General features: G+C 52.0%; 1 protein-coding gene across 8 annotated transcripts in view; it reads right to left on the bottom strand.

The window, feature by feature from the left end:
* Positions 1-2045: 2045 nt before the first annotated feature.
* The window catches only part of EPHX2 (epoxide hydrolase 2), a 102816-nt gene continuing 79441 nt past the window's right edge, over positions 2046-25420 (bottom strand). For 3 of the 8 annotated variants that reach the window (XM_067039947.1, XM_067039948.1, XM_067039949.1), the window contains 10 exons: positions 24836-24961; positions 23458-23552; positions 19480-19570; positions 16792-16977; positions 12231-12338; positions 11299-11375; positions 7230-7379; positions 6180-6344; positions 4593-4683; positions 2046-3974 (listed from right to left, as the gene is read on the bottom strand). In XM_067039947.1, the coding sequence (XP_066896048.1) occupies positions 3840-3974; positions 4593-4683; positions 6180-6344; positions 7230-7379; positions 11299-11375; positions 12231-12338; positions 16792-16977; positions 19480-19570; positions 23458-23552; positions 24836-24961 (1224 nt within the window). In that variant the 3' untranslated portion in view covers positions 2046-3839. Of the gene's footprint in view, positions 3998-4592; positions 4684-6179; positions 6345-7229; positions 7380-11298; positions 11376-12230; positions 12339-13375; positions 15902-16791; positions 16978-19479; positions 19571-23457; positions 23553-24835; positions 24962-25420 lie in introns of those variants that run through there. The other 5 variants (XM_059071606.2, XM_059071607.2, XR_010841656.1 and 2 more) reach the window with 5 other exon arrangements.

Here is a 25420-nt window from a genome sequence, read left to right as displayed (position 1 = left end):
TCTGGATTAGCAATGCCTTCAGGAGCCCAGTTTATGGCTTCAGTACACAGCTGGTATCAAAAGGACTCTGCAAGGAGAATTTTTTGGGGGGGAGGATGACCTTCAGGCATCAAAAGATCTCAAATCAAAGGAAGAGTAAATTATATTCATCAAAAGCCTGATCCAGAAAGGGGACCCGGGTTCTCTGGTAAGTAGAAAGTCTATTTCCAGAACATTCTTTTGGCTCAGCATACCAGGAATCGAAGTTTTACTGAACCTCAGGGTTTGGGACTTAAGCCATTGCACTGTGTTCCTTAATGTCTGTACTTCTCCCCCTGGGGTAGATGTGAGGTGCCATAAAAGCACACAACAAACATGGCACTCCTGCCTTAAGAGGAAATGTCGTTCAAAGATTTGGAAAATAGAACATACTCAAAAGTTTAAAACACAATTACGTAATGAAATAGAATGCAAAATTCATAGATTTAAAAAATTAAGTTCCAGCTATTGAAAATATAGGGCTTCCGGGTGTACTTTGGTTTACTGGCACTGCCTTTCCTAACTTGCTGTGTGACATTGGACAAGTATCCTCACCTCTCTGAGCCTCTGTTTCCTCATCTGTAGAACATGGGAGTGACTCGGACTCCACCATCTCCCAAGCCTCAGGATTTAGCCCGCCATGCTTTTCTTCGTATTAACTTCACCAATCCATCTCTTTCCTTATGTATCAGTCAGGGTCCTCCAGAGAAATAGAACCAATGTATATGTTTATGTCAGACTGATTTCAAGGAGTTAGCTCAAGCCTGAAATCTGTAGGGCAGCCCCACAGGCTGGAAACTCAGCCAGGAGCTCTTGAGACAGAACTTATTCTCCCAGAAACCTCAAGTTTTTGTTTGTAAGGCTTTTCAATTGATTGCATGAGGCCCACGTACATTTTTGAGGGTAATTTCCTTTAGTTAAAGTCAACTCATGGTAGATGTTAAGTGTATCCACAAAATACCTCTTTCAGAACAACACCTAAGTCGGTGTTTGATGAAACAATTCAGACTGTAGCCCAGTCTGTAGCCCATAACTACTGTCCACACCTGGTGGCGGTGAGTGGGGCTGGTTTCATGGGTGCTTGGCCTGTGCAGTGCTCAGAAGGACCCCATGCTTGTTTTAATGCTCTGCTGTCACCCTCTTGAAATTCTTTTTTTTTTTTTTTAGTTGAAGTATAGTTGCCCTCGTGAAATTCTTAATCGTTTTGTGCTGGGCCCTGTGAATCACACAGCTGGTCCTGCTGAAGGGGTAGTTCTTGCCCTCGAGGCCGTGGACTTAGGTCTTGAGCCAGCCTCTCTGGGGAAGTTGAGCCCAAGTGGACTGGCCAGCTCTCTGTGGCTGTGCCATTTCCCTGATGCTTCATTACACACTCCCTGGTATCGCTATTTAACGTCCTATGCGCATTAGTCTTGTTTCCCTGAATTTGAATATAAATTTCTTTATTTTTATTCGGGTAAAAATATATATAACATAAAATGTACCATTTTAACCATTTTTCAGTGTACAGTTCAGTGGTATTAAGTACATTCACTTTATTGTGAAACCATCACTACCATCCGTCCCCAGAATTTTTCATCTTCCCCAAGTGTACCAGTTAAACACTATCTCCTATTCTCCCTTCCTCCAAGCCCCTGGCACCCACTGTTCTACCTTCTGTCTCTGTGAATCTGTCTACTGTAGGTTCCTCATGTAATTGGAATTGTACAGCATTTGTCTTTTTGTGACTGTCTTATTTCACATAGCAGAATATTCTCAAGGCTCATTAATTGTAGCGTATATCAAAGTTTCCTTCTTTCTTAATAGTCCATTGTATGTATATGCCACAATTTATTTATGCAGTCATCCATCAGTGGACATTTGGGTTGCTTCTACATTTTGGCAACTGTGAATAATGCTGCTATGAACATGGGTGTGCAAATATCTGTTTTGAGTCCCTGCTTTCAGTTCTTCTGGGTATGTGCCCAGAAGCGGAATTGCTGGATCATGTGGTAATTCTATGTTTAGTTTTCTGAGGAATTTCCATACCATTTTCCACGGCAGCGCCATTTTATTACATTTCCACCAGCAATGCACAAGGATTCCAATTTCTCCATGTCCTCGACAACACTTGTTATTTTCTGTTCTTATTATTGTTTTGATAATAGTGATCCTAATGGGTGTCAAGTGATATCTCATGGTGATTTCATTTTCATTTCCCTAGTGATTAGTGATGTGAGCATCTTTTCATGTGCTTACTGATCATTTGTATATCCTCTTTGGAGAAATGTGTATTCAAGTCCTTTGTCCATTTTTGATCAGTTGTTTTTGTGTTGTTGAGTTCTTATATAGTCTGCGTATTAACCTCTTATGAAACATATGATTAAAATATACATTTCTGGATGCCAGGAACCTGTCTTAAGGTTCTTTTTTAAAAAAATAAATTTATTTATTTAATTTTTGTCTGCACTGGGTCCTTGTTGCTGCGCACGGGCTTTCTTTTAGTTGCAGTGAGCGGGCGCTACTCTTTGATGTGGTGCGTGGGCTTCCCACTGCGGTAGCTTCTCTTGTTGTGAGCACGGGCTCTAGACGCGCGGGCTTCAGTAATTGTGGCACTTGGGCTCAGTAGTTGTGGCTCATGGGCTCAGTTGCTCCGAGGCACGTGGGATCTTCCTGAACCAGGGCTCAAACCTGTGTCCCCTGCATTGGCAGGTGGATTCTTTTATTTTTGCGGTATGCAGGCCTCTCACTGCCGTGGCCTCTCCTGTTGCGGAGCACAGGCTCCGGACGCGCAGGCTCAGCGGCCATGGCTCACGGGCCCAGCCGCTCCACGGCATCCTCTAGGACCAGGGCATGAACCCGCGTCCCCTGCATCGGCAGGCAGACTCTCAACCACTGCGCCACCAGGGAAGCCCCTTAAGGTCCTTTTAATTCCCCCAAAGCACTTGGCACCTTGTAGGTGTTCAACAAAAGCTTGGTGAAAGAATAGCCACAAAGTGTGGTAGGTCAGAGGCAGCTTGAAACTAAGTTTGCGGAAGGAATGTGAAGAGCATTTTCTAGGCAAGTCCAAGACCCGTTACCTCTGGAGGGCAGCCGGGGAATCAGAGAGCCTCCTGCTCCCGAAGGATTACCTTGGAGATGAAGAGGAGGGAACAGAGAGTGAATGAACTCTTGGCCTTTATTAAAAAGAAGGCAAGGAGAGTCCCACTCCCCAAACATCCCCTGGAATAGACACACTGTAGGTCGAGCTATGGGAGGTCAGATGGACAGGTGGACCCTCTGGAAGAGGGCAGTCCCAGGGCAGGGGGCACGCACCGGAGCATCTGAAAGACCCTCGAGAGTGAAAGAAAGCCGAGCACAGCACACACGACCTCTGTGCCCAAACACATGCCAGGGGGACCCCTCCCTGCAAGGGTAGGCGGGAGATCCCTGGAGCTCCGGACACCCAACCAGCAGGTGGAACCTGTGAAAGGCTGAATCCTGACCTTCTAGGCACAGAACATCTGGGGGCTTCTCTGTCTTCTGGGAGACAGGATGTGGTGATTGCAGGCTTGGGCTCAAAGGATGCGGATGAGGAGGTAAGTGGGGATTTGGTGCACTTCCTTTCATGGGGCTCCCGTGAGGATGAGGGATATGGGGGCTGCCCAGATCCAGGCGCCTCACTCTGGGTCAGAGCAGCTGTGGGCACCGTGGCAGAGTGCCTGGGGGAAGAGGTCTGTTCCCCATCAGGCCGGAGGGACACTTTGCCTTCAACCTCGTGGGAAGTGGGCCTGGGGGATGGGATGGGGTGGGCTCGACTTGTTTTCTGTTTGTGCTTCAGTAGAACACCTTCTCCAGATATGCGTTCAGGAACATCCCCGAGGGGTCCAGCTTTTCTCGGATGGCACAGAACTTCGAAAAGGCAGGATACATTTTCTCAAAGTCCTTCCGGGTGCAGTTGTGGGCCTGAGGAAGCAACCAGGTACAACAGGCCTCGTCCCCTGGAACGGGCATTTCAGCGGGGCTGCAAACAGGCACCCACGTCTGGATGCCTGCATGTGTGACACCCCGCTTCCAGGCACACACAAGCACATACATGCACGCATGCATTCACATGCACCTATAATGCAGAGACCCAAAGAGGAGGGAGGAAGTTCTTGGAAAGTAAAGAAGGAAGGTGTTAAAATGCAGCATTAAACGTCCCGTTCCCTTTGCCACCCGGCAGTGTGTCAGTGGAGAGGGCTCTGGCCCCAGTTCAACTGCTAATTAGTAAGTAAGTCCCGTCACCTCTGAGAGACCCCTAGTTTCCTGTCTGTTAAATGGACCCACTGCCTTATCCTGCCCGTAGGGTTACTATGAGAATTAAATAAAATGAAAGGTGAGGAAGTCTTCTGAAAACTCTGAGAGAATTACAGTCACCGGGCTGTTGGAAGATGAAGGCGGAGGGAAGATGGGTCTGGTTAGGGTCGTGGAGGCCCTCCTTCCGGTCACTTGCTCAGCCCCAGTTTCCCCACGTCTGAACCTTGGGGAGGCAGGGCAACAGGGAGGAGAGGCGCCCTCTGGTGGCAGCCCCGGCTCCCAGCAGCTGCCCAGCTGACACCCGCCATGAAGCATCCTACCTTGGCCCAGTGGGGCCTGCCCCCCACCTTCTTCATGATGGTCTCGTAGGCCAGCCAGTAGTCCAGCCGTGGCACGTCCTTGCCGTAGGGCCTGGGGAGGAGGCAGAAGGAGGTGAGGCCCTGTCCCTGCTTTGCATGGTCCCACCGTTAGCGGGCGCCTTGCCTGTGCTGGGCCCAGCACTTGCCTCTGCCCTCAGCACATGGACAGCACCTTGAGGGCTTCTGCACAGAAGGATCTGGAAAAGGTTTACACCCTCTTGCATATTTCTTAACTGGCCACTGAAAGTTGTCATGAGTTTAAATAATTTTAAAGATTTGTGTGTGTGTGTATGTATATATCTATATATACATACACACACACACATTCACACATATATATGTATGTATATTTATATACTCATGTAGCTGGAAGATTTCAATTTTAAATCTAAATATTTTAAAATGTAAATTAAAAAAATTAATGTAAAGATTACTTTAAGGATATATATATATATATATATATATATATATATATATATACACACACACAAATCTTATAAATATTTATATCACAATCCCCTCATTGACGTATGGAAAGCATGGCCATATAACCTAGTTGGTCAGTCCTGCAAAGTCAGATTTACTGATGGAAAAAATCGAAGTCAGAGCTTTAAAAAATTCAAATGTTATGATGCAGCCCCCTGGCAGCTTTCTCACTTCTGAATTTGCATGCACAGGTAGGGATAAGATAGACAGACAGACAGATGTGGATGAGCCTGGCTGCAAGTTTGTCGCTACATGAAATAAGTCGCCTCTCATTCAGTACGTGTTTCAGAAACTCTTTTCTGGCTTCGGGGACTCCCGCCAGGACAGCGCCTTCTTGAATTGTCCCTTGGGATCCCTTGAGGTTGGGGGTTTTTACATGCTGGAGAAATACAGCCTAGTAAGATTCAGGCTGGGAGAGAGTATATTTGTCTTTTGCAAAGTCAGAGAAGGGCTATTATCAATGGGGGATGGGAAGGAAGGAAGACACGTGTTAGGCAGGAAGTTTTAGAAAAGAGGAGCTTCTTAAACCGTGCATGTCCGTAAGCCTCATACAAGAGATTACTGTGCAACTAATCAGGAAAAAGATGATGCAGTCGTGAGCTTAAGGTATCGGCACAGGGCCTGGTGGAGCCGGTTAAGATGGGCAAATGCATCCAGGCCTGATTCTCTTTCTGGCTGAACTGAAACCTGGCCTCAGAATCCTTCTCGACACAGTTGCAGGCTCTCAGAATCACTGACTAGGGCAGGCACATGAGATAGCATAGACTCGTCATTCAGTAATATCAGCCTCACAAGTAGCTATGCATATTAACATGAACATTAATATTGCATATCATTAATATTAATGACTTCATTAACATAACAGGCTAGAAAGGGTGGTTGTAGGAACTCAAAGGAGAGAAAGACGATTTTCTGCGACCAGGATGAGGGAGGTCTCCTGGGAGAAGGTGGCATTTGAACCGGCCTTGAAAGCTGGGGAAGGAGAGGGGTCCCTTCGAAGCAGGGGGGCAGGGTGGGGGGAGGGAGCCCAGCCTGACCCTGCCCCCTCCGCGAGCTGGTCACCTGTACATGATGATGTTCATGTAGCAGCTGTCGCGCTGGAAGCAGGGGCTCAGCAGGATGTCGTCCCCCCGGGTGAAGCGCACCTCCACGGGGTAATGGGCCACCACCTTGGGGTGCGTCTCCAGCATGGCCTTCAGCTCCAGCAGGGCCTCCTTGGTCTTCTCTCTGCACTCGGCCCAGGCAGATGGAACCCAGACCTCAGGAAGGGGCCTCCTGAGCTCCCAGGAGGCTCTGCACGGCTTCCCAGCCTTGGGGGGCCTCGGGAATCCCGGTCCCCAGGAGGCCCCTTCCTTGTGGCTGCTCTCAAAGTCCTCCTCACAGAAGAGGAGACCTACCGAATGCTCCCAGCTCAGATCCCAGGGCCCCCACCCAATCGGGGGCTCCCCTTGGGTGTCTGGCCACAGCTGTCCCATGCCCCGGCCTCCTCTTCTTCAGACAGAGTCAGGTCACTCTGATCCCAAGACTCCTACTTTTTCTAATAGTCCTGCCCCAAGGGAGTGATGATGGCCTCAGCCCCTGAACATGGCAACAGAGGCGTCCCTTAAGCCCTGGGCACCAACCACCCCTGCCCCTCTTTTCTTGGAGAGGGACAAAGAGGGACAATTCAGAGAGAAAGCCGCAGTGATCTGGGCTACAGACCTAGCCTCAGTCCCGAGGGGGCGTGTCCCTCGGGACTGAGATGCAGAGTACCGGCCCCCAGCCTGCTGCATGGACTCTGCTGACCGAGGGACAACACAGGGGACAGCCTTTCAGAAAAACCAGATGCTGGCCAGGAAACACTATGCTTCAAGCCCAAGCCTGCTGTTACCTGGCCTCATGGCTGGAGAGGAGCTGATGGGGAAAGCAGAGGGGATCCCCTGGCTGGTTTCCCTGAGAGTCACAATGGTGCAAGGGCACCGGATGGGGATTCAGAGCCTCCAGTTTGCCCCCCACTAATAACAGGTAGATCGGGGAGCCTGGTTGGCAGTGTACGTGCTAGGCCTGTGGGGAGGACCCAAGGGGACCTGTTTGTTGCTGACCCGCCTGCAGGCTGGCCCACGCAGCCCCTACCTGGGGATGGCCCAGTCCTGCACATGTTGCTTGAAGCGGCACTCGTAGGTGAAGATCTTGTGGCTGCGGTTGCAGTTTTCCTTCTTCCCATTGAACAGGAGCCAGAAGAAAAAGCGGTTGATCCAGCCCACGAGGCCTGGCAGGAAGGTGCTGGGGGGGCAGGGCAGAGGGGCCTGTGATCATCGTATTATCCAGCAGTGAGTGAGTGCCGGCTGTTTGCTGGGCGCTGCGCTGAGCCCTTTACAAACCAGGACTTCCTTCTTCACATACTCTGCCATGTACGCTTACCTACAGCCTGGAAATCCCTCCAGGGAATGTGAATATCGCCCTCTATCACTCTCTCCATGGCTGCCCCATGATCCAGTTATGGATTTTATCTCACATTTTATCCCTCTCTTCTCCTTTAATGACTAGGTTATTTTCAGGGTTTGGGTTTGGTGAAAAACCCAAACTGTGATTAAAGAAAAAAAAACACGTAACATAAAATTTACCATCTTAACCATTGTTTAAGTGTACAGCTCAGTAGTGTTAAGTATATTCACATCGCTGTGTGGTGCATCTCCAGAGCCTTGCAAAGCTGAAGCTCCGTCCCCACTAAACAACAGCTCCCCACTGCACCCTCCCTCCAGCCCCTGGCAACCCCCATTCTACTTCCTGTCTCGATGAATTTGACTACTCTGGGTGCCTCAGAAAGTGGAATCACACAATATTTGTCCTTTCATGTGTCTGGCTTATTTCACTTAGCATAATGTTTTCAAGATTCATTCACATTGTAGCATGTGTCCGGATTGCCTTCCTTTTTAAGGCTGGATAGTATTCCGGTGTATGGACATACCCCATTTGGTTTATCCAGTCATCCATCGGATACCTGGGGTGCTTCCACCTTTTGGCTGTTGTAATAATGCTGATGTGAACACAAGTGTGCACATATCTCTTCGAAAACGTGCTTTCAGTTCTTTCTGATATATACTCAGAAGTGGAATCGCTGGGTCATCTGGAAATTCTATTTTTAAGTTTTTGAGAAACCTCCATACTGTTTTCCCTAGCGGCCGCACCATTTTACATTCCCACCAACAGTGCACAAGGGTCCAATTTCTGCACATCCTCGCCAAAACCTGTCATTTTCGGTGTAGTACCACTACATGCCACACCATAACAGAGGTCTTTGTACGTATATCCTTACTAGATCGTTGGGGCAAAGGGCAGGCAGAGTTTTAATTTCAGCAGGCTGATGCCAGTTTAATTTACATAAGGACCGTAGTAATTCACCCTCCTTCCACACCTGGCCATCCTGGGAGGGCTTGATTGTTGTAAGTGGCCAGTGGGGGGCAGTGGCCTAGCATGGGGGCTGGGCTTATGGATTCCTGTGTTTGGAAATGAGCTGCCCTAGGAATTGCAAAGGGAAGGCTCTGCGCTTCTTGGGCCACAAAGGAGCTGTCACCTGGCTTTCGGCTCTGGGAAACTCATTCACCAAGTCACATTCTTCCAAATGTATACTTACACACACACACACACAGAGATTAAAGTTAATTAATTAATTAATTATTTTTTTTTGCGGTACGCGGGCCTCTCACTGTCGCGGCCTCTCTCGTTGTGGAGCACAGGCTCCAGACACGCAGGCTCAGCGGCCATGGCTCACGGGCCCAGCCGCTCCGCGGCACGTGGGATCTTCCCGGACCGGGGCACGAACCCGCGTCCCCTGCATCGGCAGGCGGACTCCCAACCACTGTGCCACCAGGGAAGCCCAAAGTTAAGTTTTTAGTCTTTATAAAAGAAATAAATATTCACTGTAGAAGTGTTGGGAAGCCAAGAAAGCAAAATCAGCCTTCTCCTTGCTTCTCCTTCTCCTGCAGGGGTTGGGAGGGTGAAGGGTACACGCTGCAGGGGTGGGGTCGGGGGGTGAGGAAGGGTAAATGCTTCAGGGGGTGGGGAGGAAGGGTACATGCTGCAAGGGTTGGAAGGGGAGGAGAACGCAGTCTCTCTCAAGGCAGATGCTCTCTGGTGTCCCAGGCCAGCATGGCCATGGGGCAGCTCCCACCGGCCCCAGGGCACAGGGCTGTTCTCAGCACAGGAGCTGAGCTTGGCCCTGGTCCTGGCTGACCCTCCAGGGATCTGTTCCCGAGAAAGCCTGTCTCTCTGTCCTGGTCGGCCAGGGCCAACACCATCACCCCTATGGTTGACCGCTACTGAACGCCTCAAGGACAGGGGCCAACTTTTCATGAGCATTTCCTCCGCAAATACTATGAGCCTCCTCTAGGTGCCAGGCGTTCTTTGGGGCTCTGAGGACTGACAGTGACAGGACAGACAGCATCCCTGCCCTCCTGAGGCTACACTGAGTATGGTCGCAAAGCAGCCATTAAGTCACCAGGTACCCGATCCATCATGTTAGTTTTCATTCCCGCATCCTTGGGCACGTAGTTCAGCGAGAGGCCCAGAGCTGCAGGGCATGAGGCTGGGTGGATGCAGCTTCCAGAAGGCACGAAAAGGGGGGCACATGTGCTGTGCTCAGAGGTCACGGAGCTCCCTTGGAGCCTCCGCCCTGGCTGGGATGTGCCAACTGTGATTTAGAGCCCAATTTATTTGGATGCTCCCTGGGCCCGGACTCCACAGACACAAGCACATAAAGCTGCCAGGCTGCTGTGATGGAAGGGGAGAGAAGCTGGCTGGGCATTTTCCACTCTCACCCCCGATCTCACGGCCTCTAGGCTGGGCTCACCGTCTTTAAAAAGACACCAAAGTCCCCAAGATAAAAGACTAGATGGCTACATTTGATAAAATTAAATACATCTACACATCATGAAACACCATGAAAGTGAAAGATAGGACACCAACAGGGAGAAGGTGATGCAACACACATAACCAGCAAAGGACTGGTGCTCAAAATACATGTAAATAAAGCTGTACAAAACACTAAGAAAAAAAACCCAATTTTTTAAAAGACCAAAATACATAAATGGGCACCTCACAGAAGAGAAATCTGAAAGATCAATAAACTGAAAAGCTGGGCAACCTTATTAATAATCAGGGAAAAAAGAATTAAAAACCATAATGAGGTACCATTGAACACATAGCACACAAAAATTTAAAAGCCTGACAGGTCTAATTCTGTACAGCTTATGGAGGACGGAGAATCTTACAGTGCTTGGCAGTTAACTTGGTATTACTACTTAGGAGAACAACTTGATCTTATAAAACTAAAGATGCTTATACTTGGTGACCCAGGAATTCCACTCATGATTATATACTCAAGACATCAGAAGCGATTTTGCAGAATGCTCACAGGAACGTTGTTTGTAACGGACAAAAAAATTCCTGGAAACAACCCAAATATCCATCAACAAGAGCATGGGTAAATACATTGTGGTAAATGCATACAGTGAAAAATGAATAATTACAGCTATTCCTATCAACGTGGAAAAATATCACCATCAAAGCTGCATTACCAATTTTTAATTTCAGGATTCAGAAAACTACAGTATCAATAACAGCAAGAGAATGATAAGCATAACGTTTGGGGTGGTGGTTTACCTTTTGGGGGAGACACTGTGATCTGGGAGTTCCACCAAGAGGACTCCAATTTTACTAGTGTTGTCTCACTTCTTAATATGGTAGCAACAACAAGGTGTGGGTGCTTACTATATTATTCTTTATATTTTAAATTTGTGTTGCCTATATTATTTACATGTATGAAACATTTCAAAAGTCTTTATCTGATGCCATTCCACGTCTTGGCTGGGTACAGAGTCACCACTCAAGGCCCCATAAAACCTTCCCCGTCACTCATAGTTACATGTTTGGTGGCTGACATGGGGCCTGAGCCTGGGCACAGACTTCAGGCTGCGAAGGAGGTAAGAAACAGGACAATACGAAGCTTCACATCACCTGTGAGCCAGGGAGTGAGGCTTGGGCACTGGTATTTTTTAAAAAGCTCCCCAGGGTTGAAAACCCCTGCTCTGGACCCGGGAGACAGACCCAGTTTGCACAACTAAGTAGGATGTTGTTCTTCTAATGGACCACATCTGCAACAGTATATGGCAGGTGCTGGGAAAAGAGACACTTGCATTCCTACCTGATCCAGAGCAGGAACTCCAGTAAATAGAATCCAAGAGCATAGTCCCAAAACCAGTTGGCTGAAGAGGAGGGAGGCTAGGAGGCAGAATTTGTGGTCAGTGTGGGGCCAGAGCTGAGTGTCTCCTTAGAGGGAGATGTGTCCCAGGAGAGGCTGTGTGTGTGTCACGGGGGAAGGGTGACCCAGCTGCCAGGACGATCGAAAGCCTCCCTTCTTACCGCTGATTCCCATGCCCTATCCCCTCCGTCTCATGCTTTTTTATATGTTCATGTATTCACGTATTTTGCACAAGACAAAAATGTGCATCTGTCCCTCCCCTTCAGAGCCCACGAGCCGGGTGTCCAGCAATCATCCTTTATGAGCCCTACGCCAGCCCCTTACACACAGTAGGTATCCTGGCTTTTGCCTGACTTGTTCAATCTACATCCTCCTAAGTGATGGTTTTGTTTTCTTCCGCTGAGAAGCAGCTTGTTTGCTAAGGTCACGGTGGGGAGACAAAACCAAGGGTTTCTTCACCTGTACGGTTCGGGGTGGGAAAGATGGGGGTCCTGGAGGGAAGGTGGGATGTATTAGCTGGCTTCTGAGGTCTAGCCCAGCTTCCTAGGACTGAGGCTATCCTGTCCCGCCCACACCTCTGTCCCCTGTTCCCCTGCCCCACATCTGGATTGTCCCTTGACCTCACCCTTACGCATCCCTCCCCGCAGACACATGGACCCTTACTGGGCCCACCTTCCTTCTTCCTTCCACCCTCTGGCCTTTTGTGCTTCTCTCCTCGGGCTCAGTGACGCTCACCCTTGCTTTTCCTCTCACCTCTCACGGATGATCAGCACGATAACAGGCGTCAGGCGCCCTGGGAGCTGGCGGGGTGGGGGGTGGTGGGGACGTGTGGGAATGGTGATCTGTGTGTGAGGAGGGGAAGATGCCCCGGCTACCTTGTTTGTGTGGTCCTGGTAGATGACGCTGACGTTCTCGCTGTGCGGGAACCAGAGGAAGCGAAAGTATTCGGATTTTTTCAGGTGGCTGTCCAGGTTGTCAAGAACCTATCCGAGGCAGGAGGAAGGGGCAGAGATTGTATTGGTCACAGGATGATGGTGCGGATGCTGGAAGTCAGAGCCCACCATCAAAAGAAAATACCTGAAATTGTCCTAACATTGCCAGATAGCACAGAACGTGTCTTATGAGATGCTGGACATTAAAGTGGTCCACTTACAGGTTGACTTCCTTTAGTAACTTAGAGGACAGAAATGCCTTCTCACTTGTTCTGGCTTGAATAATCACTATCTATGTACATTTGGGCAAGTGCCTCAGTTTCCTTATCTGTAAAGTGGGATTAACAACAGTACCTATGTCAGGACTGTTATGAAGATTAAATGCACTAATGCTTAGAAAATGCTTAAAACGGTGTCACAAGCTTGGTGAGCCCTGTACAGGTACAGGCTGCTGCTGCTATTACTCTTGTATTGTCATTCTCACCATCTCTTATCCCCACAAGGCCTGACATGGGGAGGGCCCTCAATGAAACGGACAGGAGAGCCTTGCTCGAATATGGCTCATCATTTGCACACGTGGAAATAACATCGCGGAGCAAATCATGTCTCCTTGACATCCATCAAGCTGATACAGGACAAGTTCTGAGCCAAAGCAGAGACAGATTTGGGGTTTGATAGGCAGCCGGGAGGTAGGGGAGGAGCTGCTCTTGGAGTAAGTCCTGGCTCTGCAGCTACACGACCTTGCAGGAACCCCATTCTCTTGAGCCTTGGTTTTCCCACCAATGACATGTGGGCACTTGTGCAGATGAAATGAGATAGCCTATGCTGAAGCTTCTGAGTCGAGTGCCTGCCACGTGGCATACGCCCAGTGGAGAGTCTTGTTTCTGAATGTGAGCAATGCTGGCACACATTTAGGGCCCCGGCCCTACTCCCCACCCCCCGAGTTCTCAGTTGTGAGTCTCAAGAAGCCCCTGAGGCCTCTGGGCAGCGTGTCTTCATCTGTAGAACCAAGACATTAATAGTTTTCCTTCCTTCCTTCCTCCCTTCCTCCCTCCCTCCCTCCCTTCTCTCCTTCCAGGACTGTTGTGAGAACCAAGGGAGTTGATGGATATGAAAGCAGTTTATAAGCTGTTAAACACAACTTGTGATTTCCACGTCTAACCAGGAAGGGAGGTGAAGCCAAGATGAAGCACTAAGGTGAGCCCACCTAAAACTTCAGTTTGGAGCATCTGGGAGCAGTGGGGGAACTTTAGAATTCTGGATCCTTGTCACCACTTCAGGGAGGACCCCTAACTCGTTAACCGACGCTTGATGAGGCCTGGGGGATACAGGAGTGGGTTGCCTTCCAGTGACCTGGCTGCCATGCTAAACGTCCCTCGGCCCGTGCCAGGCCCAGGCTGTCGGTCACCCTATTGCATCTCCGCACGTGTCTCTCCGGTCTTCCCTATAATCTGCTCCTGCCGCCGAGGAAGGCGGCTGACGTAGCTGCCTTCTTTGCTCTCTCTCACCGGCCCTCTTGCACTATAGCCTCATAATGTGCTTCATTCTTCATCTCTCCAGACAACGTCACAGCTCAACAATCCCCAGCAGGGCTCCATTTCCTACGGAATCGAGCCCAAACAGTTCAGCACTAAGAAGCCTCCTTCTACAGACACTGTCCGGTACCTTCACCACTGGCCACGAGTGACAGTGGAGAACCTGGAAAGTGTGGGATCTGAACTGAGATGTATCGTCATTTTAAAGCTCAATGTAAAGCCCCCACCCCCGCCCCAAAGCTCTCTCCTTCCATTCTAAGCAGTTTCTATTTATATCACATCCACCCCAGAAGTATAGGACAGGTATTGAAGTCTATACATCTGTCTCTGAAATCCATCAGGCGTCTCCTATAGGCCATGGACTATTTCATTCATATTTAGTTTCTCCCCGAGGGCAGAGACCAGCAAATTTTATTTCTGTAAAGGGCCAGATAGTAAATATTTTAGGCTTTACCGTCTCTGTTCCAACTACACAACTCTACCATGGTGGCGTGAAAGCAGCCGCGGAGGGTACATTAACAAGGAGCGTGGCCGTGTGCCAATAAAACTTTATTTACAAAAGCAGGCAGTAAGCCAGCCCTTCTCTGCCGGCTGAAGTTTCCCAACCCCTTGCCCTAGAGCTGCTGGCATAGCTCCTTGGATACAATAAATGCGGGAGGGCCCTATGATTCCTTATTTGAAGAGGAGGGCCTTTTCTGCTGGGCTATAGACCTGGGAAAAGTTCAGGAAGAAACTCCAGAACCCTGTTACTATCACTTCCCTCCTGACTGGGTGGCGGACCCATGACCCATCACCTCCGGGCAGAGCTGATTTTCTCCTGGGAGAGCAGGGAACACAGTCTGGGGCTTGGATGGAGGATGGGGCTAGGACACGAGAGAGCAGAAAAGCCCCCATTTCCTCGTGTCCCAGCATCCAAGGCCATCCTATGTTGCCCAGAATCTGAGCACTAAATGTAATGGCGCCCCTTTCTCAGCTCTGGTGACTGAGAGATGCGTGTCCAGATTGCCACCCCGAATGGAGTGACGAGAGCCGCTCTCACATCACATTTTGTGCCTCTCTCCTGACCTCTGTCATTTCTTTGCCTCCCTGAATTAGAGGGACAAGGCATATCTTTTTCCCCGATACTAAACTCTAAGTTCCTGGAGGCGTGCACCATGCACGCTCTAGCTCTGTACTCTCTTGTGCTCCCTAACTTAGCACGGAGTGGTGGCTGAAAGATGGAGCCAATCCAAGGCCCATCCCATTGTGAGCTGAACTCTCTCCCTCAGGGCCTACAAACAATCCTATCTGGAGGAGGAGGGTCCCTAGATCATGGATTTCCTCGGTCTGACGTGCGGTTCCTGGGAGCACCATCCAAGGAGCTGGGGCCCCGAGGAATGTCTTCCTTGGCATGTTATTGGCATGAAGGGTTCTAGAGGATTCATTCCCCCCAAGTTAGTGCCACTGCTGAGTTGGTCCTTGGGACGTGGTTACCAGGCTCAAGAGCAGAAGCTGAGAGCTCCATGTCCCATGGCTGGGGGTTACCCAGTCATCAGCGAGCGACCACCCAAGAGAGTGGTAGGCGTTGGGGGTGATGCTGACAAGGCTGGTGTGTCCCTGGGACCAAACCTGCTTCCCAGAGCGTAGCAGGAGCGGGTGATGCAGGCAGCCAGCTGTACTCCTCACGTCTCATTATGGTTTGCATGGCATAAAAGGCAAAAGGTCGACAGCAATTTCCCAAATCCTCATGTCTTCTCACTGGCTGTGATTTCATACCCCTCAGACTGCAAAGAGTCAGGAATGCTGAGACTGTCATAAAAAGCCATGAAGGCTGCCCTTTCCTTGGCCTCACTGCCCAGAAGCACTGATTCTGAACTCCCCTTCCCCTCATATGGCTTTGAGCAACCTTCAGAAACCGTGCTGAGATGGAGTCAAGAAAATCAGTCATGCGAAGCACGGAATTTAATTGCATCTGAGATGGACCACACACAGCCTGGGTGGGAGGAGATGCGGAAAATCCCAGAAAGGGATGGATTTTCAATAAAGTCTTGACCAGCTGACCTTGAGTTACCTGGTATTGAGGCCTGTATTTTGTGGACCCTGGGGAGGTAAAAAGACCTCAGATAACATCCCTGGCTCTCCAGAAACTGACCACCGAGCAGGAAGGAGGAGGGAAACAAAATGTTAAGAGGCTCATGAGCAAATTAGGGCAACCAGCATGTGAGGCCTGGGAAGTGCCGTGTAGATTCAGAGTCTAGAATCTACCCGCAGAGCAGGCGTCAGTAGGTAGTATTCTCTTCGAATAAAGCCAGAGAGAGGATGCACGGAGGGTCCCTCTCTCGGAGGCTATAAAGGGCAGAGGACTCAAGTGCTGTGTGTCCTTGAGTCCTGACAGCAACCCCGTGGGGGCAGTGGTGCCCTTATCCCCACTGTATCGGTGAGGAATCCAAGCTGGGGCTGGGGGAGGGAGGAATTGTGCAAAGTCACAGCGGGTCAGTGGAGAGGGCGGTCTGACTCAGAGAGGTGTCACAGGCTGTACACTGCACCTCGTGGTGGCTTTCCTGGGACTTTTCCAGAATTCAGGCTGGAAGCCCCAGGATAGATACACGTGCTGGATGGGAGGAAGGGAATAGGAAAGGAAAGGAAAGGAAAGGAAAGGAAAGACACACAAGGGGAGGAAAAATGGCCGAGAAGCTGAATCTTCAAACCCGACTTGACACGCAGGAAGCCATCGTCAGAGTCCTTTGTCCTGGCTTCCCGTCCTCTCCTCCAGTGCCCTCCTGTGGCTCACAATCAGCTCACCTGGACGGCTTGGCCATCAGGGAGCCCACCCTCGTCTAGAGGGGACACGAGGCTGGGGGCTGTGTGCATCTCGGAGCAGCTGCTACTTAGAGGCAAATGCTCGGAGCGGGGGCTCTCAGTGGAGCATGACTTATTAATGCCCTCCCTTTATTTTCTGAGGCTGAGCGGTGATGAAGGGGAGACAGTACCTCTGTCAAGGTTGAGGGAAAGGAAGTCTCCTGCAGGTAGAACTGGGGCACGCACTGCAGGGTGATGGTGAGGACGACCCCGAGGCAGCCCAGGTGCACCCGTGCCGCCTGGAACACCTCTGCGTTGCTGGACTCAGAGCACTCGAGAATGGCCCCATCGGCCGTCAGGAGGGTCAGCGCCGCCACCTGGCAGGGAGAGAAGAGCCACATTGCAGAACCCCGAGACTTCGCGTGAAGCCCTCCCTTCCCTGTTTGTCCTTGGAAGTGAGGCCAGGTAGATCCTATTCCCAGAAGGCCACCACCGCCTGGTCACAGGGAACTTTCCCAGCTGGGTCTCCAGTCACAGCCCGAGACAGCCTCAGTCTTGGGGGAGCGAGAAAGGGGAAATGGGGAGAAGGAGGCTGTGTCTGGGTGGCATCAGCCCTCAGCGGGGAGGGGGCCCATATATCACATGCGGTTCCGTGGGACCCCAGGGGTGTGTCCTCCCACCGCTGCCTTGATCATTCTCTGGACTTCACACTCAGGATGCAGGGAGCTGGGCCTCTGCCCGGGAGAAGTCTAAGATGAGACAGGCTCCAAAGAGCCCCGAGAACCCCGGCTGGAGGTGGCTTGTGAAGGCAAAGGGAGGATGTGTGTGCATCTGCGGGAGAGCCGGCCCCGCTGTCCCAACACGCGGCCCGGGGACCAGGGTCCCCTACAGGTTCTCTCTGCCTGTTGCCCCCCCACCCCCGGGGCACCAGCTCAAGTCAGTGTTCTCACTCGGGGACCTCTCACTTGCCTCCGGAACTAGATTCCCTACTTGGCCACACACAACTGGAAACCTCTGGTCTCTGCAAAGAGCGAGGTGCGCAGTTGAAGACAGGGGGTTACGTCAGTGTCCTCGCCCTTGGCCCCCATTCCCAGAGGAATCCTCTGTCATTGCCTGTTGAAGCACTTTTCCCCACTCTGCTACCTGCTCATCAGGATGGAAATTGCTTTCGACGTGTGCAGTTGGCGGCTCGGTGCTCAGGGTGAGAGAACAGATAAAGCTGAACTAATTCTAATTAACAGCAACCAGGACGAAAGAGGAGAAATTGGCCGAAATGGGGCACGGTGGCCCTCTGTGGGAGTTGAGGGCGTCAGCATGATTTTTTATAAAAACCAGACTTTGTCTGAGATCCAGGGCAGAGCATGAGAGCTGCCAGTGAAACACTGCAGCAGGGTCCAGTGATAATAAAGGAGGACCAAGATTCACCAGCTGTGTGACCTTGGACATGTGAGTTAACCTCTCTGTTTCCTCATCTGTGAAATGAGGATAATAACCAACTCCGAGAGAGTATGTGACGCAGCCAGCTAACTGCCTGGGGTACAGTGGATGTTAAAGATGCCAGTGCCCTCCCGTCTCCTGCGTGCAGAGGTCCATCCTGCTCCGCTGAGCCTCCTCGGGGAAGTGGCCAGTAAATGTCACGTGCATTTTGATTTCTGACCGCTCAGAATTCTTTTCCAGACTCTGTCTGAGTTGTCACATTTCTTTGACAGCGTAGTGTGGGCTCTGGAGAGGGCCTTGTCCTACATACAAACCCATCACAAACATGTACTGAGCACTAACTGTGTACACTCAGCTAAGCACCCTGCACGCATCGCTGCTGTGATCACCCCCATTCTCCAGGGGAGGAAACTGAGGCAGCCAGAGGTAAAGAGACCTGTCCCCTCCCTGGTCACACAGACAATAGTCAAAGATCTGGGAGGCAAAAGCCAAACCCCGGCACTTAGCGGTGATGCTCCGACGGCCAGAGGCCACACGGCCCAGAGTGTAGGTGGACTTCTGCAGGGAAGCAGGCGGTGAGCTATGGCCAGCGCGAGGGTCTCTCTCTCTCTCTCTCTCCCCTGAGGGTGAGCGGCCAGCCTCCACGGGCCCCCCCAGCAGTCTGCTTCACGGAGCCACAGCCTGGCCTGTTAGAAGCTCCTCCTAATACTGGAAGTTAAAGGAGTTCGCCCCCCAGACGGGTGGCTCCTGACGCAGGCGTCATGAACTGTCATCCAGCCCCCGGCATTGGCACGTGCTGTCTCATTGAACACCCTCCCTGGGTTGAGGAGTATTCTCCCCAGGTGACAGCCGAAAGCAGGGATGTCCAGATGAGTTAAATAACCTGCCCGCATGACGCACACAGTGCACGTCGGACTGAGGTCTGGGGCCCAGGTCTGAGTCCCGAACTCGTGCCCCAAACTGGGCGCTCGTGAAGTTCAAGAAATGCTTTTTCGGTGAAGGTCAGGTGCGGGTCCCAGGCCCGCCTGTGCTGGGCTCCTTCCTGGCTCCTCCCCGACTTGCTAATATGGAAAGGCCCCTTGCCTTGCCCGGCTCCTGCCTCAGACCTTTCAATGGGGATGGAACCCTCTGCTCCGCTTGCCCTCTTCCCCAGGGTGGCCGGGAGGCTCCTGAGAGGCAGGGCTGCAACAACACGCATGAGGGCGCCTTCGTCACTCGCGTCTGCTGGGAACGGATGAGGGTTAGGGGAGACGATGTTTCTGAAGGACCCCTGCCGAGTCTCCGTCAGAGGCGAGACCGGATGGGTTTGAGGCCCTCGTGGAGCTGTGCTGACGCTGCCCTGGGGTACCTGCTTGTCCAGCGGCCACGGTGCAAAGGGGGAGAGGGGCTCCGTCCCATCCTCCCCTCTCCCTGGCAGTCGGTGGCGAAGCAGACAGACTCACCTGGGTGGCCAGGATGCCGTGTTTGATCCCCGTGTTGTGAGTTCCGGACCCGATGACGCCAGCTGCAGTCACGTCTGACACGGCTCCCAGGCTGGAAGGAGGGGGAGGGACGAAGGGACCGGTTAGGCTTCCTGTGACAATGCCCTCCGGGGTTTCGGCGTGAGGCCCCTCAGAGCAGAATAGTTGATCCATCTCCTGCCTGGGAATCTCGTCCCCAACTTACCACATCTGAGATCGTCTGACTCAAGCCAGCCCTCCTTGTCTGTGAGCCGCGTGGCCCGTGGGATGGGCTAGTGAAGATACGGCTCAGCTCCGAGGAGAGGCCTGCCTGCCTCGGGCTTTCTGCAGCCTAGAGCATCCCTCTCCTCCGACCTCCATCTGCCAGCAATATCTTCTCCACCAACCACAGGCCGAGCGCTCCTACTAAGACTTCTCCAGCCCCAGCCTGGGGAGGCCTGTAGAGTCCCCGTGTCAGAATTGCACACACAGCTGTGCGAGGACGCTGGAGGAGACCACGTGATCCCCCTGCTCAGAAACCTCCAGGGTCCCCCCGGGGCCTCCAGGATCAAGCCCGCACCCCTCAGCCTGGTGTTCCAGGCCCTGGAACAAATAATAAGAGGATGCCGTGTGCACGAGGACCAGATTCCTGAAGGAGAGTAAGACGCCTCCCCCGGTGTGGGCTCTGAGGACAGGAATCAGAAAGATATGCTCAGATCTCAGGGTCCAGGAAAGAGAGCGGCTCAGGAGTTTTTAAGAAAGCTTACTTCTCAGGAGCTTTCTCTGAGACATCCCAGCCCCGGCTGAAAGGAGAAAGGAACCAGTGTTTACAGAAGGCCCACTGGGGGCCAAGGAGATTGGAGCTTTGCCCGCTACACGACAGCTTCACGATAGCCCAGTTGCCTTGGTTCACACTTGAGAAATGGGCCCGGCCGGGAGGGCGGGGATGGGACCCAACCTGGCCCTCAGCGCAGACGCAGGGCCCCTGAGGCAGGAGGGCCCTGGCTTCCAAAGAGGCAGGTTGACAATGATGAGAAAAGCTAGCCTCACACCCTCCTGCAACGGGACCTGGGGCGGCCCTGGTGAAACAGGAAGAGGATGAAAGAAACCGAAGCCTCTTCCTTCCTCTGCCCTCACCCTTGTGTCATTCTTGCCTTTCTGTCCACATGAGTTGGGTGACTTGGTGATATCACCCCTTGTGAAAATACCAGAATGTTAAAAGAGGACCACAGAAATCCTGTCGCAGGGAATGCCCCAGCATGTGGAAAGACAGATGCACGAAGAGGTTCATCGCAGCGTCACGAACGCTGGTGAAGAACTGCGGACAACCTCGTGCCCATGACAGGGGAGGGGACGGTTCACCGACCTGCAGTAAGTCTACCCTTGTCCACGAAGCTCACAGGGACGAAAGAGCAACACGGAAATGGGCTTGGGACCTCGTTAAAGGCAAGAGCTGATCTAAGTGTCCATTGACAGATGAATGGATAAGGATGTGGTACGCATATACAATGGAATATTACTCGGCCATAAAAAAGAATGAAATCATGCCATTTGCAACAACATGGACGGACCTCGAGATGATCATACTAAGTGAAGTAAGTCAGACAGAGAGAGACTAATCCCATATGCTATGACTTATATGTGGAATCTAAAATACAACACAAATGAAGTTATTTACAAACCAGAAGTGGACTCACAGACATAGAAAACAAACTTACGGTTACCAAAGGGGAAAGAGAGGGATAAATTAGGAGTTTGGGATTAACATATACACACGACTATATATCAGATAGATAACCAACAAGGACCTACTGTATAGCACAGGAAATTATATTCAATATCCTGTAATATACGATAACAGAAAAGAATCTGAAAAAGAATACACGCACACACATTTATGAAACTGAATCACTTTCCTGCATACCTGAAACTAACACAACACTGGAAATCAACTATGCTTCAATAAAAATAAATAAATAAGTAAAAGAAATAAGCTGGATAAACATGAGGCCCTCGGGAAGGAAGACCTAGGAAGGAAGGATTAGACTTTAGTCCCCTGAGGCGGGGAGAGAACAAGCCAAGGGGAAGGGTCACTTCTGGAGTCTGTGGAGCGAGACAGAGCCAGGAAAATGAAGGGGGAACCGACACTTACTGAGTAATTACTATGGGGGGCACCTTTGCCTCACGCAGGCCTCTGAGCGCCCCTATTTCACAGACCCATTCTCTAGATGAGAACTCTGAGGCCCAGAGGGGTCCAGGAACTTGAGTGACAGCTGGTACGTGGCAGAAGCAGGATTCGCACCCAGGCCTGCTTCTGGAGCTGGGGTCTTCACCAAGCTGCTGTCCCCCCCTCTTAGGGACAGCGCCTGTGTCCTGCTCTCCCTGGCTCACCACACAGTGGGAGCTCCAGAGCTTTCCAGCTGCGTGACTTTGAGAAGCGCCTTTGCCTCAAGACCCTACTTTCTGCATCCTTAAAAGGGGGTTCTAGTCCTTCCTCCCAGGGATGATGATACGATGAGAGAGGACATCAAGCCACCGGCATGCGGCCTGACACAGCTCTGTGCTGCCCCCCAAGCCCCCAGCCACTCCCGAGGTCCCCACGACATCCTTGGAGCTGCAGACCTAGGTGGCCCCTGGGATACACAGGACAGGACATCCAAACTCCCTTTGAGAGGCAGATGAGCCCTGTGCAGGCAGGCACTTGAGGAAGAAAGGGTCCCCAGGGAGGACAGAGATATATCATGAACAGGGCCCAGAAGTGCTCCAGCGCCCAGAAGCTAAAAAAGCCTGTGATTAACAGAACATATCTCCTGTAGTCGCCGGTCACGGAGATGTGTCTGCTAGCTGCATACAGAGCCCTGCACACGCCCACACCTTCCCTCTCCTGGGCTTTCACTCACACTGCCCTCTCTGCCCGAATCCCTTCTCTCCTCTCTTTTTTCTGGTTCACATCAGGTCATCCTTTACGGCTCCACCGAGGGGCCCCTCCTGCAGGAAGCCTGCCCTGATTCCCATCCATTCACACATTCCCCTGCCTGCCAAGGCTGACCATGGGCCCCCAGGAACCCCACGGTGCCCTGAACACTTCTCTGGCATTGCGCCTCTTGCTTTGTGTCACGCTTGTCACTTCGTGGGTCTGTCTCCCCGCCTTGCAGGGAGCTCCTTGTGAGTGGGTCTGGGTTTTATTCAAACTGGCCTCTTCTAGGCCTGAACAAAGCCTGCACATGGTAGACCCTCCATAAATGTTTGAATTGCCATGACCCTTGGAGAGGCAGAAACAGAATGGTTTTCAGAGTGAAAAAATATAGTGATGCCTCAGGGCCTGCAATGAGAAAGCTAGGTGAATGGAACACCCACCCACACCTGAAGACCAACCACAGGCTTCTATGGTGGCAATTTCCAGCTGTGAAGAGATTGCTACCCCAATATCCAAAATAATTCTGTGACTTGTTTCTAGTGGCTGAAACCCCACAGTTAGACATTCACTCCTTTGGCTGCATTCTGCCAAATTCATTTCCTATTTCAGTGGAAGCCTCCTGATATTAAACTTGAGCATTCACTGATAACATGTTTGGAAGGAGAAACAAGTGAAGCCACATATAGGTATACCAGGAAGCCCTGTGTCTCAATCAGCACGCTCTTCTGCTTCTCTGAGTGCTTACTTTGTATATCCTTCTGTTTGGGTTCATATAGTTTTATTGCAAGTTTTAAGAAAGACTTAATGCATGGTTTTCCCATCACTGTACTAGACTTTTTTTAATGCTAGCCTATGCCTTTCTATTCTCACACAATAGCCCCTGAACACAGGGGATGGGGAGATGGGTACTTTGTGGGGGGAGGAACAGGGGTCCAGAGAAACAGATGCATCCTAAGAAGTGCTTCTCTCTGGCTCCTGACAGATGCTTGAGTGTCCAGCCAAGGCCAGGGCAGGGAGCAGGGGCCATCACTGGCCCACCTGGGAAGCAGGGATATGGTTCTTACTTGGACAAGGCCAGGCCGTGCTTGTCCAGCTGTGGGTGCAGGTCAGCCAGGAGGATGCCGGCCTCCACGGTCACCTGCTTCTTCTCCGTGTCCACCTGCAAGAGACCAGCAGAGATTGGGATGAGCTAGGCCTTCGCCCAGTCCTTGTCCTGCAGTCCCGCAGGGCTGTGAGTACAAGCTTGTCTCCCGCTGCAGGCAGCCAAAGGGGTGCAGGCAGAGCCCTAGAGTGCTGGGGCTCTGGGACTATTCTGCGTCACCCTCCTTTTCACAGGGGAAAGAAATAAGAAGCAGGGAAGAGAAGGGATTTGCCCAAGTCACTGTGGGACTGGGAGAACTGTGCTGTGTCCTGAGACCCACCGCCCCCAACCATGGCTGCCCCGGGGGTCGGGGGAGGAGCAGTCTCTCTCCATTTCACAGCGAGGAGACTGAAGTTCAGGGGCTTGAAGTCACTTGCCCAAGGTCACACAAACATTGGTGGCGGAACCGAGATGAGAATCCCATCTGTGTGACTCCAAAACACACATTCCATTGACCCCGAGCCCAGAGCCTGGCAAAATCAATTACTGGAGCCCAGTCCTCACTAATTAGCGATCAGAGTTAATTTCTGCCACGACTGATGTCTTGACTGGGACATTTTCTACGGGGTGGTGACTGTCAGCCTGAGCAAATCAGGAAATAAATAGTAGAGAGAAACCCAGAACCTCTGCGAGCAGGGCTGGAAGGGGGGGGGGGGTACCTGGCAAAAATTACAGCTCAGGGGAGCTGGCCCCATCAGGTCAGGTGAGAACAGGAGCCCCTCTTAACGGGAGGCACGCCTGCCAGTACTCTCACTCCCAGGCAGGCACCTGAGGTGGCGGTGGTGGGGCCTGAATTCATGGCTGAATTGCATGGACAGTATCCCAGCACAGGGCTGATGTCAGACCCCCGAGTCTGAGGCCCGCCCTGCTGCTGATGGGCTGTGTGACCTTAGGCAAATCACTCTCCCTCTCTGATCTTCAGTTTCCCGATAAGTAAAACAAGTTAAGTGCAAAGCCTTCTGGCTTTGTCATTGTGAGTCCGCCTCTGGGGGCCTGACTTGCCATTCTTGTTCTAGAGAAGTGGAGAGGAGGCTCTGGCCGGAGGGGAGGAAGGACATCCTCTCCGTGGCCACAAGGGGGCGCGCAGACCAGATGAGAGGCCTGAGCAAGCCCAGGCAGGACCCTGGGGAGGGGTGATCACCGGGGACCAGGAATTGGGGGGTCCCTCTGGGGCTCAGAGGTGGGGAGGGGATAAGGCCCAAGGGAAGAGGCTAAGGAGTCTCCGCCTGGACTCTGAGACGGAGACCATGGCTGCCTGGCATGGGGCCCAGCAGAGGAGGGGAGCCCAGGGCTCCGAGTACCTTGAGGACGCGGTTCATCTTGCCCATGTGGATCATGAAGCCGTCGGTGCAGGCGATGTCTGAAGGTGAGTGGCCACCACCCACCACCTTCACCCGCTTGTTCTGCTGCCTGGCCAGGGCCAGCACCTGCCGAGGCAACGCCTGCGTCAGCCCCGGCCCAGGCCTTTCTCCGTGAGGCCGCGGGGCCTCCCAGGCTCTGGGCCCCCAGCGCCCCAAGGCCCTGCCCGGCTGGAGGCCGCTGTGCAGGCCACTCCGGGAAAGAGCCAGAGAGACGGGCCGGGAAGCGAGCGGGAGGGAGAACCAAGGAAGCACCCCACAGTGGGGCTCCTGGGCGTGCTCCCCGAGGCAGCTGGCAAACCTGGTCACATTTTTCTCCAGGGCAAAACCTTTCAAAGGCACCCGGCACCTTCAGAAGAAGGCCCGTCTCCTCGTGTTGGCCCACACGGGCCTCAGCCGCCTCCCAGGGTGGGATGAAGGCCCCCCCGGGGGGCAGGGGCGGTGGCTTAATTTGACACTGTGGCCCCGTGTCTACCCCGGGCCTGACGGGAATAGGCCGTCTCTAGTGATCTTGAATGAATAAAGAAA

This window comes from Kogia breviceps, chromosome 8, assembly GCF_026419965.1.
Source record: "Kogia breviceps isolate mKogBre1 chromosome 8, mKogBre1 haplotype 1, whole genome shotgun sequence".
Taxonomy (NCBI): Eukaryota; Metazoa; Chordata; class Mammalia; order Artiodactyla; family Physeteridae; genus Kogia; species Kogia breviceps.
The sequence above is the reverse complement of the archived record's forward strand: the minus strand, read 5'-3'. Positions and strand labels throughout refer to the sequence as shown.